Source organism: Octopus sinensis, linkage group LG13 (genome assembly GCF_006345805.1).
Source record: "Octopus sinensis linkage group LG13, ASM634580v1, whole genome shotgun sequence".
NCBI lineage: Eukaryota > Metazoa > Mollusca > Cephalopoda > Octopoda > Octopodidae > Octopus > Octopus sinensis.
In genome coordinates, this window is record NC_043009.1 from 68662346 (window position 1) to 68677128 (window position 14783).

The 14783-nt window shown below is 35.5% G+C and overlaps 1 protein-coding gene across 13 annotated transcripts in view; it reads right to left on the minus strand.

The window, feature by feature from the left end:
• Positions 1-14783, minus strand: part of LOC115218343 (transmembrane protein KIAA1109 homolog) — a 275576-nt gene that overhangs the window by 201572 nt on the left and 59221 nt on the right. For all 13 annotated transcript variants that reach the window (XM_029788097.2, XM_029788096.2, XM_036508510.1 and 10 more), the window contains exon 2: positions 3045-3188. In XM_029788097.2, the coding sequence (XP_029643957.1) occupies positions 3045-3188 (144 nt within the window). The remainder of the gene's footprint in view (positions 1-3044; positions 3189-14783) is intronic.

Consider the following 14783-nt stretch of genomic DNA (forward strand, 5'->3'; position numbering starts at 1 on the left):
TAAATCTGGAAACGTGGTTGGAAAGTAAATTTCTCACCACACAGCCATACCTCTGTCTGTCTGTCTGTCCTCCCCCCCACCACCACCACCACCACCTGACAACTGGTGTTAGTGTGTTTACTTCCCTATGACTTTAAAGCCTGATATAAGGATATGACTTTTAAAAAAATAAGTATTTGGGTCACTAAAATTCTTCAAGGTGGTGCCCCAGCATGGCCACAATCTAGTGAATGGAACATGTAAAAATTAAAAGGTTTATCCCCAGGTTGGGATCCATGCAAATGAGTACCAGTAAATCAACTTACACTCCTGGAAGAGGTTATTGGATCTTGGAATATATTTTTTTTTCTTTTAAATGGCTTTTTGTATTGATACAAAATGAAGTAACCGGAACTTTCATTTAATATTCACTTGCAGTTGTTTTCTAACCTTAAATTCTCGTTAATCAATAAAATTAATACAGTATTAATTTTATTGACCAAATGAGAAATTGACTTCAGGTTTGAAAACAATTGCTTGTTACTTTTTTATATGGAAATTCCAATTTCATTCATCTGATTAGGTCAGTAAAATAAATATAGCATTAATTTTATTGACCCAAGTGAGATGAATTGTCTAATTTATTTTGGTAAAGTTTGAACACAGAATTGCAAGTATGAACATGAATATGCAATAGTGAAAGCAACAAAGAAAATATAAATTGCTAACAAATGTGTGAAAGAAAATATTGATACAGTCAACACAAGTGGATTTTAACCTAGATTTAATTACTGGAAGAAAATTGATTGTATTTCTGTAATAATTTCTTGAAACAATTTTTTTTTTTTAAGTCAGCATTTTTGTGATTAAGAAGTTCACTTCAGAACTATGTGACTCCAAGTTCAATCCCACTGCACTGCACCTTAGGCAAGTGCAAGTGTCATCTACAAATGCTTTAAGCTTTCCTGGAAATGAAATTCGGTTGATGGCAATTATGTGGACACCTCTTCCCAGAGGTAAGAAAAGGTTTTGCAAAGGACCATTGCCCCTACCAAGAAATAAAGCCAAGTAACAGAAGCAAAGATGACAATTCAAAACCAATTATATGCGGGACAAGGACATCTTACAATCCAGACTTGAGAACAGTGAAGGAAAGTCATCAATGGTCTATAGCATGGGTTCCCAAAGTGGGCACTACATCCCCCTGGAGGACGCTGAGGTGGTCCAGGTGGGCACTGGTGCCTAAGAGGGTGGTGGGGGACAGTAGAAAAAAAGGAGGCATTGGGAGGAAGGCAGTGGATTCGGGGACGTTATGAATTTATTATATTATTATTATAGTATTGTATACAAATAATATAATATTATATTAAATATCAAATAATTCATAGCACATATAAATCAGTAGAATATAAAATATTTATTCATACATAAAAATAGGGGTGGAGGTACTGAGGCGGGGCACAGTGGCCCAAAAAGTTTGCAAACCTCTGTTCTATAGGAGCAAAAGACCATTAAATTAATTATGTGGAATCATAAAAGGTAATAGCACTTATGTTTGGTGACTCTATGGCATGAGGAAATTGATGTGTTAGGTCAGGGTTTCTCAACCATTCTTTAACTATAGACACCTGAGATTCCTGTCTTACTCAGATTGATCCTCAGCCATTTAACATTAAAAAAAAACTCATTATAGTCTTATAATTAAATATTATTAGGAATTGTATCAAAACTGTTAAAATATTCTGTGTATTAGACATCACACAAATTTTAAAATCTTATATGGATCCTCAATGGACACAACTTTATTACCCACAAGGGGCTAAAAATAAAGGGGGCAAACAAGAACAGACAGAAGGGTTAAGTCGATTACATTGACCCCAGTGTGTAACTGGTACTTATTTAATCGACGCTGAAAGGACAAAAGGCAAAGTCAACCTCAGTGGAATCCAAACTCAGAACATAATAGCAGACGAAATACCGCTAAGTATTTTGCCTGGTGTGCTACCATTTCTGCCAGCTCACCATCTTACTGTCCAAATTATATTCTTTACACCAAGTTCATTTGCCTTTTATATTTCTTAATTACAAAACAAGTACCAAACAAAATAAGAGAGTACAAGAATAACATGTTTAAATATACTCGGAAAAGTATTAGAGTACATTGTTTCTTCTCTTGAGTAAAATTTTTTTTTAGTTTTTATGATTGACAAATAGCCATACCCTAATCAAACAACAATTACTCCTTCAGACTACCTTTTCTATAACTACAATGAATACATTACTACCACCAGACTTTTCACTAAAACATCAAACTGAATAGTATAACAGAATAAGTTCATGCATTTATACGTAGATACAGGTTTTTACCTTTAGGTAGGTAGGTGTGTGTGTGTGTGTGTGTGTGTGTGTGCTTGTAAGGTGCAAGCATAGCTGTGTGGTTAAGAAATTCACTTATGAACTAAGATTTGGGTTCAGTCCCATTGTGTGGCACTTTGGGTAAGTGTCTTCTATGACCTCAGGCCACCCCAAGCTTTGTGGGTGGTTTGGGGAGATGGAAACTGAAACGAGCCCATCATATATATGTTGTGTATGTGCATGTGAAAGAAAGAAAAAGTGTGAGTGGGCGTATGTGCATGTGTGTCTGTGTGAGTGAATACATATCCCCCACCCCGTTTTCACTGGTTGCAAATAATAGACTTGCTGATGGTATTGTCTCCTTGCAGTTCACCCCTGATTACTAAAGCTCAAACTTGATGACTGCAAACCTTTCCCTATTTAACCCAAGTCACTGCACATATCTTTCACCTGCCCTTCATCACCCACCACATTTCTTACTGTCTCTCTCTCATCCTTACACCAAACACTACATGCTACCATTTACTCCAAACACACAAACACCACTTACAATGAAACTTCCAATTCATCTGTTTCTTGTCAAGCACTAATTTCCAACTTTCCAATCTAATCCAAAGTTAGAACTAAGCAAACCATTCTTTGTATACAGCAATATAAGATAACTGGAACAAAATGAAATAATTTCAAAAACACTAAAAGACAGAACTTACCTTCATTGATTTCTCTATGAACATAAGGCCGCCACCATCTGAAAATGGCCCATCCATATTGCACTCTGACTGAAAAATCTTCTGTTACCAAATGCACATCACGGAACATTATTTTGCCACTCAAAACAGAAAAGGAAAAAGAACCTACAAAATAAAATTAAAAACAATTATTTTTGTCATGAATTATTTTAGACTTTCATCAAATTAATTTTAAAATGGTTAAATTAAAATATATTTTGCAAAATTGAAAAGCATCCACAAAATAATTATATTAATAACTGAGATTGTTTATAAAATATTTTCATTAAGTGTTTCCAGTGTTTGTCTTGTAGCTTAACTGAAAAGAGAGAAACAACAATCTACCTTGCTACTAAATTAACAACTTACTTATCTTAAATACCTATGCCTATACTGAAGGTTATGGACCAATTTAGTTTCAGAAATTTAATGCAAAATCCATTGAAACAACACAAAGAAAATAAGGACAAACACGAAAGAGAAATGTGTTATGAAATAAAAATATAATAAGAGACAGACGGGTAATAACCAGATTTAACAACTGGAAGTTCTCAGTGTTATGAGGAGTTAGACATTTCCAAGAACATATTACAAAACTTCAGTGTGTTAATTTCTCTCTGTATGCTGCAGAGGTTTAATGTCTAAAGAACAAATTCTTTGTAGTAGAGAATGTAATTCATATGAAAATAATAAATATGATAATATTTCATATTTTCTATATAACGTTAATGTTTTCTTACTGTAATGGAAGAAAGTAAAGATTAAACTGTCTAAACTCAAGGGGAATTCAGTTGAAAACATGAAACTTTGTAACTATAAAGAAAATTCAAACATTAAGATCAATGTAATTTTTCATGTGGAAATGCTAGTAAATAAAATATAAGCAAGCCATATGAGAAAAATTATGTAGTCATGCAACCTGCTAGAAATAGTAGCCACTTTAACCTAAAATTACACCCTACTATCTTGAAAAAGTAAGGACACATTACACATTGTAGTGTTGGATATACAAAAAGATGGAATGACCATAGCTGGAATGTCTGATCACAATTCTGGAAGTTCAGATCTACATGGATCTAAACAGCTATAAATTAGATAAAAGCAAAAAGAGCTCATTAAAATTACTTTCACTCAGAATAAAAAAGAAAAATAATAACCTCCTGAAAACTGAATCCCTAAAATTATTTAACTAATTACTGTCACATGTTATAAGAACTGCAGGGAGTGTCATTAAGACACTCACTGCATGAGGTTTGCCAAGAGTCCAGAAAAGCAATTCTCAACTGCAGCTCCCAGGGATGCATGTGACCCCAGGTATTATTCCAGCAGGCCCCTGACAGTCTTCTCTTTATAAATATAAATTTTGCTTTATTTTGACTGGTTTTACTTTTTTTTTTTTAGTGTAGCTCCCTGATTTGGCCCAAATATTAAAAAAGTTGAAAACCATTGGTCTGAAGTCACACACTACAATAGTTTTAGAGTTTTTATATAAGACATTCTAATACTGCAAAAACACATATCCGTAAGATACATGGTGCAGTAAATAAACAAACACCCATTCACTCTTTAACAAAGATCATCTTCATTTATATCTTATTATTTCGTTATGCATGGAGTCTGACATTTTAAAGTTCTGTATGAGACTTGTAAAACTGACAAGCTAATGTTAAGTGCTACGATTCTATTCTGGTCAAAGTTTGACAACAAACACTTTTTCTAAACAGAAATATCATTGATTAATCTCACTATAGTCAATGAAGAACATCATTTGAAAACGGTTGAAAAACAGGTGGCCTTAAGTGGTTGTGTTGTTTTTGATTTTCTTTCCTTACAAACGCTACTCTATGTTGGAATGGATAAGTTATCTTTTTTTTTCTTTTACAAATTTATAAACTTGCATGTTGAGTAAAAGTACATCTTGATATCTGATGTTACCACAGAGAACTTGCAACGTTGATGCAGGACTGGTAATAGTGGTGAGCCAGACCTATTGAATCAAACATAGCAATATAGTTTCTCGAGCAAAGTTAACCCTTTCAATACCAACCTGCCTGAGATTTGCCATTGATTCTATGATACAAACTTTCTATCTTAAAATTATCAATATTGATTTAGAGCAAGGTCCTCTATGCTGACAACCTTGCTCTAATTGCTGAGTCACTATCAGAACTAGAGGAGAAGTTTCAGGTGTGGAAGCAAGGATTAGAATCGAAGGGCCTTAGAGTTAACCAAGCTAAAACCAAAGTCCTAATAAGTAGGAAGGCAGACAAACCACAAATCTCTTCAGGCAGATGGCCTTGCTCGATCTGTAGAAAAGGCGTAGGTAGAAACTCTATAAGATGCACCAAGTTTGAGCTATGGACACATAAGAGGTGCAGCAATATCAAAGGAAGGCTAACTGAGAAGATAGTTTTTGTATGTGGCAGATGCTCAGGAGCAATAAACACTGAAAATGTGCAGAGAACAACTTCCACCACATTCCATGAAGAAAGACTAGAAGTAGTTGATAGCTTCCGTTACCTAGGTGACCAAGTCAGTAGCAGGGGTGGGTGTACTGAAAGTGTAGCTGGTAGAATAAGAATAGCCTGGGCAAAGTTCAGAGAGCTCTTACCTCTGCTGGTGACAAAGGGCCTCTCGCTCAGAGTAAAAGGTAGATTGTATGACGCATGTGTATGAACAGCCATGCTACATTGCAGTGAAACATGGACCGTGACTGCTGAGGACATGCATAAGCTTGCAAGAAATGAAGCCAGTATGATCTGCTGGATGTGTAATGGATGTGTAGCGTGTACACTCAACAGTGTGTAAGTACCTTGAGAGAAAAGTTGGACCTAAGAAGCATCAGATGTGGTGTCCAAGAGAGACAACTGTGCTGGTATGGTCATGTGGCAAGAATGGATGGGGATAGCTGTGTGAAAAAGTGCCACACCCTAGCAATTGAGGGAACCTGTGGAAGAGGTAGACCCAGGAAGACCTGGGATGAGGTAGTGAAGCAAGATCTTCAAGCATTAGGGCTCACCAAAGCAATGACTAGTGACCGAGACCTTTGGAAATATGCTGTGCTCGAGAAGACCCAGCAAGCCAAGTGAGACCATAACCCGTGGTATATGTCAGGGGTGTAACAAGCCCGATTATTTGTATCTTTCCTTCATTGGACACTAAACTCTGCTTGCAAAGATCTGTTGAGGCAATCAAAATCAAATCAAATTCGATGACTGGCACCTGTACCAATGAAGCACTAAGAGCACCATCCAAGCGTGATCGTTGCCAGAGCAGCTGACTGGCTTCCGTGCCAGTGGCATGTAAAAAGAGACCAATAGAATAAGTATTGGGCTTACAAAGAATAAGTCCTGGAGTTGATTTGCTCAACTAAAGGTAGTGCTCCAGTATGGCCACAGTCAAATGACTGAAACAAAAGAATATATATATATGATTTGCCATGCTGAACTCTTAATGTTTTTTTCATTCTCTCTCTGTTTATTTCCTCTTGTTCCTTTCTGCTGAAGAGCGTAGGCTCAAAACGTAAAAGACATTATCATTTTTCTCAAGCGTCAAACTAATATACTTGCTTGTTGTTCATACACCTGCTTCCGTCTTTTGTTTTTCTATAAATTTCAGCTGTGTGTGTGTGCTCATACTTATACATACATACATGCACATTCAATTATATATATATAAATATATATATATATAATATATATATATTATATATATATATATATATATATAATATATATATATAAATATATAAATATACATACACAAAACATATATACATACACATGCATCAATACTACCAACTCCACTAACTCAACAGAACACACTGAACCCCACTCCAGCACTGAACCCCACTCCAGCACTGAACCCCACTCCAGCACTGTACCCCACTCCAGCACTGTACCCTTCACTCCAGCACTGTACCCTTCACTCCAGCACTGTACCCTTCACTCCAGCACTGAACCCCACTCCAGCACTGTACCCCACTCCAGCACTGTACCCTTCACTCCAGCACTGAACCCCACTCCAGCACTGAACCCCACTCCAGCACTGTACCCTTCACTCCAGCACTGAACCCCACTCCAGCACTGTACCCCACTCCAGCACTGTACCCCACTCCAGCACTGTACCCTTCACTCCAGCACTGTACCCTTCACTCCAGCACTGAGCTCCACTCCAGCACTGTACCCTTCACTCCAGCACTGAACCCTTCACTCCAGCACTGAACCCTTCACTCCAGCACTGTACCTTCACTCCAGCACTGTACCCTTCACTCCAGCACTGTACCCTTCACTCCAGTACTGTACCCTTCACTCCAGCACTGAACCCCACTCCAGCACTGAACCCCACTCCAGCACTGAACCCCACTCCAGCACTGTACCCCACTCCAGCACTGTACCCTTCACTCCAGCACTGTACCCTTCACTCCAGCACTGAACCCCCCACTCCAGCACTATACCCCCCACTCCAGCACTATACCCCCCACTCCAGCACTATACCCCCCACTCCAGCACTATACCCCCCACTCCAGCACTATACCCCCCACTCCAGCACTATACTCCCCACTCCAGCACTATACCCCCCACTCCAGCACTGTACCCCACTCCAGCACTGTACCCCACTCCAGCACTGAACCCCACTCCAGCACTGAACCCTTCACTCCAACCACCATACACCCACCCACCATGTACGTGGGTGTCTCCATAACATGCACTGCTTTATTTTGATCTCCATAGTAATTATAATGATTGCAAACCAATTTTACTAGGAAAATTTAATATCAATATTTAGAACTTTGATTCTAATAATTGGATGATTTTTAATTAATTTTAAGTAAAGTTTGGTACCCAACAATTTTGATAACAATGAGTGTTTGACAACATTATCTGTGATGATAAATGGCTTCAACCAACTTGGCGCCAAGCACAAACATAAGCTTCTGAGACACTTATCACTACTATCCTTGCCATCTGGCACCATCACCATATATCTACTATATCTCTGGGGCTAGAGGCATTTCTTCATTTCCATAGTGATTCTAGAAATTGTGCAAAAGATTACTTGAAAATGTTGGCAATAAAATCAAAAGCTTTGATTCTTATAACCAGATGTGTATGTGTAAGAAATTCCTCTCTCTTTCTCTCGTTGCAGTTTACTGCTGATCAAAAAGAGAAAAAGAAATGCTTTATAAACCATCAACTGTTTTTTCTATAAAACAATTGTCTGACTTCAGAAAACGTTTGATTCTAAACCTACCTCAAATTATCAAATTAACTTAACCTAAAAAGGATAGTCTCCCCTATCATAGCTGATCACCAGGGAGGGAGGGTGTGTGTATGTGGTTGATAACAGTTTCTGGTGGTAAGAGAAGCAAGTTCAACTAGGCTTTTCTCAGTGAATTTTGGATAATATTATATTTTACTAACAGTTTTGGAAAATAAATTTAGAATTGGATGCAAAAATTATCCAGCTAGTAACACTTCTCATTAATACATCCATCCATTTATTAAAAAAAACAAAAACTACGAGGGTGAGTCAAGAAGTAATGCCATTTTGTTTAGGACGAGTATAACTACCAACACAGGAACATGTATCATACATCAAAATGAAGCTGGTCCTCTGTGGATCACATCCCTACTTCTCAACATAGTCACCGTTTCTCTCAATAGCAATGTTCCACCTTCAAATGAGAGCATGTATCCCTGCCCCCATAAAATTCTGTTGACTGCTCTTTGAGCCACTTCTTCACTACAGTTTTCACTTCCTCATCACTTAACTATCATCTCTTTGGCCCCATGAAAGCGAGTTTGAGAGGCAAACATTATTCCAGTGACAAGGAAGTGAAAACTGTAGTGAAGAAGTGGCTCAAAGAACAGTCAACAGAATTTTAACAAGCAGGGATACATGCTCTCATTCGAAGGTGGAACATTGCTATTGAGAGAAACGGTAACTATGCTGAAAAGTAGGGATGTGATCCACAGAGAACCAGCTTCATTTTGATGTATGATACATGTTCCTGTGTTGGTAATTATACCCGACCTAAACAAAATGGCATTACTTCTTGACTCACCCTCATATTTTGTCAACTGACTGCAATTTGTCATAATTTAAATGAAGTTGATATTTACGTAAAAAATTTGAAGAGAAACATATTTAGAGAAAAGAGAGAGAGAGTCATATTTGATGAACTGACAGCGTTTCAAGTATCTGCAGTGATGCAGTTTGATACTTTTACATTTTTGGAATTTGTTTTGAAACATTTGCTAAAAAAAAATTCTTAGTAAATGTAAGTGGTATCAGTTTACAGATTCCATGTGGAATTCACAGATGGAACTTCTACATGGTGACTCAAGTTGCTATAAACAGTAACCAAAATCCCTCTCAAATCATTCCCTATATTTTAGAAAAAAATGAAGGACATGCATAACAAAATCTTGAATATGGTCTGTCTGAAAGGAAAATTCAGGGATCACAGATGAGACATTTTTCATCATAGGGTCACAAGAACATCTACAACCAACTAGGCAACCTGTATATAATCACTCAACCTGCTAGTAATAACAGCCAAATCTCCATAAAACAATATACCATCAGCAAAAATGAAGAACACACTTGATTAATGCAGTTCTTGACACACTATATTTGGAAATAGATAAAAGAAGAGTTTGGTGTTCAGTTAGAATAGCACTGACCAAAGAAGACCTAGGGCTAAATAGCAATTAACTACTTAGGAAACGATTTTATAAATGAAACACATTATGAGAGTTTGTCTGACCCAAAGTAAGTAGTTCAATCAATATATGATTGCTAACGAGGTACATTCCTTATCGTGAAAGAGTTAATGGGTCCCGCCAAGAGAGAAAGAAATCAACCCCAGCACTTAAGTACTTTATTTCCCAACCCCTAAAAACCCATAAGAATGAAAGGCAAATCAGCCTTGGCATGATTTGAACTCAGAATGCAGAGATCGGGATTAAATACTGCAAGGCATTCTGTCCAATGACCCAATGCACTAACAACTCTGCCCATACACTGACTTGTTCTACTACTTAATTACAATGATAAACTTGTAGTCTTGGTCCTCAAAGCAAGAACATTATTTTTAATAACTAACACAAAATGTACTCAAACTCTATAAAAACAGTTTGAAGAGTCGTCACATCTTCCAGTTAAATGTCGAATAATTTAAATCAATATCAAAAGGTCATCAAGACTAACACTTCTACATCCTAACATCCATTGTTTAAAATCTGATAAAAATATTTTTTTTAAATTTATTTTAAAAGTAAAAATTACCTTTCTTAAACATATCCTGTTTTTCTCTATCTCTTATAATCTCACTTCTCTGAGACAAAGGAATCTATTTGATGATTAGTTCAGCCAACATTTACCAGCATCAAATATAGGAACATACAGGTCAATGAGAAATAACAGCCAAACCAATCTTGAATCACACACACATAACAATCTTAAAAGTGATTGATTAGTTATGCCTGGAATACATTTGACCAGGATAGGTGTGGCTGGAATGTTTCTTAGCTTAGACTAAAATGACTAAGTTTTCTTTGTAAAGGTTGACCTGTGGCTAAACAACAATGACATTCTTGTATGTGGTGAGTTTGTTTAACAAAAATATCTTCAGCCTTTCAGTATTTAAAGCAGCCATATCCGGCCAAAATATTCTTCCTGGTAAAGGTTCAAACTGACCGGCTCCTGCTTCTCACACCTACCCTACAATGTCATTCTAAAAAAACAAAAAAATGTCACATCATCGAAATCTCAAGGATACAAGATAATGCAGGATGAATTCCAAGCAATGTAAATAAATAAGCAGAACATTTAACAGAGTAATCTGAATGCTGGAGGGTTAAATCAACTATCTCTTTAAACGAGGAGTAAAGCATCAGTGGCTGGCTCGCTGAGGTATTCTTGGGGGCCTTAATGATTCCCCCACTTGCCAAATGACATTTTACAAAAGTTTGTTAAATTTAATAGTTGTGGGCTAATAGAAACAACTGATGGGTTTTAGCTTTTTGTTTTACAATCTTAATTATTATTGACACAAGCATTGCCAGTGATGGAAATTGGATGAGGATATTTTCACATCATCTAATGTCCACTTTTCCATGCTTGCATGGGTCAGACAGAATTTGTTGAACACTTTCTACAGCTGGATGCCCTTCCTGTTTTCCACCCTCACCAACTTCAAAGTATGGTCATATTTCACTATGGAAGACAGGAAATGAACATCATTTACAATCATTAAATAAGGTCAAGAGAAGGAAACACACACACACACACACACACACAGAACAGGCTTCTTTCAATTTCTGTCTACCAAATCCACTCACAAGGTTTGGGTTGGCCCAAGGGCATAATAGAAGGCACTTACCCAAGGTGTATATTGTAAAATATATATACGTGATACTAAGAAAATATAAAAAAATTTAAAGTGGGCTTCAACAAAAAAAGTTGCTAATCCATGCTTTAAATGATAACATGAAGCCTGTTCTTTTGTTTGTTTGTTTTTTTTGGTGGGGGAGGGTTCCCCCTAAAAAGAGAAAATTGTGATGATCTCATTTTCTCCAAGGGTATTTAGACACAAGAGAAGAGAATACAGAGTGTACAAAGACCCCCAACAACATATGAAACTTCATTTTAGACATAGTCTTTATAACTCTGAATTTTTAGAACATGACTCATTCTCTTAATCCTTTACACACCAAGTTATAAATAATATTTTTAGTCCTCAACGACCAGTTAAAAATGATCTCTTAGAAACCAGATGTTTGCTAAAATATCAATGTTTGTGGGTGGGCATTTGAATGCACGTTTGCGAGCAAACATGTATTTGTGTGCATGCAAAATATAATTTGTGCATGCATTTGCATGTGAAGTAAAAAGAAAACATGAAATTTGTAGAGGTTTTTACATAGAGTAATAACAATTTTAGTCCAACTTCATTACTGGGTTATATAATTAATTACATTCATCCTGTGTTAAATATTTGATTGAGTCTCTCATAGAAGAAATGCACTTAGCACCCAAAACATTTTCTCTAAAATTCCAAGTGAAGTCTGAATTTCTAGATACTTCAAACCTGTTGTACAACCATTTTTTTTTTTCTTTTTGAGCTGTAGAACTTACTCTATTAAAACTGAACCATGTTCAACTACGAGAGAGTTTTCAATGTTTTGCCTGTTGTTAGTCTTAAAATTTTATAAAATTGCCAATATAAACTGGAGACTTAAAAGAGAAAAAGAGTGGGATGAGAGCCTAAAATCAACAACTGCAAAGAGTGTAAAATTGCTGAAACATTTACGTTAAAAGTAAACATGTCAATTAACAAGACTGGATAAATACCATCATGATTGTTAGATAATCATCGCTATTATGTACAAGGGATATCAGAAGTTTGCACTTGCTAGAAATAGTGAAGTGTATTTAAAATCTCTCACTGGATAGTTCCATTGATCTACAGTTACTTGTATTAAGGCTGTTTGAAAACATTGCAAAGTATATTACTATGAATATAATTTTCAGCAATGAATAAGATAAATTTAATTTCAACCACAGTTCAAAATACACCAACAGAATGAAATCTTATTGACAAATTTTCGTGGAAAAATTCTAATTTAAAAAATGTAATAAATATTCAATCATCTAAAACAAAAAAAAATTAACAATATTTATCAAATACAATTTTAAAATATAAAATCAGGTTTTTAATGATGTTCAACATTTTTATGTTATTATTTGATTCAATTCAACTGATAAGGACCACTGTCAAACAGAATCATGTCACAAATTTTTTTTTTTTTCAATTAAATACATTCAATGTGATATCCCCAGTATATCTACAAGAAGGTTGTTCAATTTAGTGGACTGATAGAACAGAAATTAACCCCAAAATTATACGCTATTATAACCTGGGCCAAGATCAAATGCTACAAATGTTTCATAATATTTGGAGTTATGTACAAACAATTACAATGCTGGCCTCCTTGTCTACAGTTATATTAATTATCAAATAAATTCACTAGAGACCTTACACAAAGTCCTAATTAGATTAAAAAACTAGTTATCAATATTCAGTCATGGTTCTCCTTAAATACAAAGCATAAATAATCAAACACCTGATCTAAAACACACATTATTTTAAGAAATCCAAACTGTGGTTTAAGGTACAAATAAAAAGAAGTGAGAATCATTTCCAAGCAAGATTACAGTTATCAGAAAAATATTTAGTGGGAGAGGTCTTAGTCAATTACATCAACTTTGGTCAGGATTTGAACTTAAAACAAAGAATAAGAACAAATACTGCTCAAACGAATCAGCTGATCCACTACTCTTGGAATAGGTATTATAATGAATTCAGAACTTAAAGGACTGCAACAAATACTGCAAGGCAGTTTGTCTGATTCGTCTGACACTCTCAAGATTCCAGAACCTCTTATGCTCCACATTAATTTAAGAACATGAACTTCATATTCCCACCACACTAGTTTACTGGTGCCTTACACTAACTACTATCTTGCACAGTACAGTATTAATACTAATGTATAGGTAATTGTATTTCAGCATGGAAAGCAGACGCTAAACGATGATGATGATGATGATGATTCGTTTAAATTTAGAATGTAACCACCCCTGGTTCAGAAAAATTAGTAATCCGTAATGACTTTGGAACCAAGGCTCTAAAAAATCAATATTATACCTATATTAAAAACTGCTATCTACAGAAGCTACTCACAGCAGTAAGATAAAATTCAGAATCTGAAAACAAATTAACATATTGCTATTAATTGTCAAGCCATTTTTTTTTTTTTGTTCGGGGTTCAGTCAATTCTGAATTATTCAAATAGTTTAAAAGTAGACTAACACATGAACACATTTTGCAACTGACTACTACCTACACTGTCAAGTGCACACACACACACACACACACATACACACACACACACACACAATGATCATATATATTCAGAATTCATTGACTTGTGGAATTGAGTGATATAATGGTAGCTTCGCTTTAACAAAAAATAAATTCCAAGTTTCAGATACTCAATACCTACACAGTATTTTAAGAAGTCGATTAAGAAAAAAAAAATCATATTTCATTGGTTATTCCTTTGGATGTGTTAGGATTTGAAACAGTGACAATAGCCTGTGCTAGATGACAGGTGCTATATGTTCAATAACAAGATACCTGCTACTACAACTATTTCACAAAAGCAATTAGTAATTATATGAAATCTTATGCTAAGCTGAGTTCACATTTGACCCCTTTCAAAGGAACATTGTACAGGTCAACAAAAAACAAAGACTAAAATCAATACATCGTGATCAACTGAATCATATATTTATCTGCTTTTTCTGCTGACTAACAGATTTTTTTTCTCTATCATTTAGCTGTGTATGTTGAACATAAAATGGAATATCTAGGAATTAAAAAAGAAAAATTATATCTAATGATAATGTACAATATTCTAAGATTAGTTAAGCAAACACATGAATAGAAAATAATTTACATATTTTCAACCTCTTTCTGGTGTCAACATAGTGAACACAATATGTGATCGTCCTAAATTAGATGCAGAGCAAATAACAATGCAGAAATGCATCAAAATGCAACTTGCTGAAGAGATTCACAGACTCAGTTTGCAAGAAATTCATCTTCATCTAATACAAAGAGATAAATGATAGATAATAATAATAAAGACA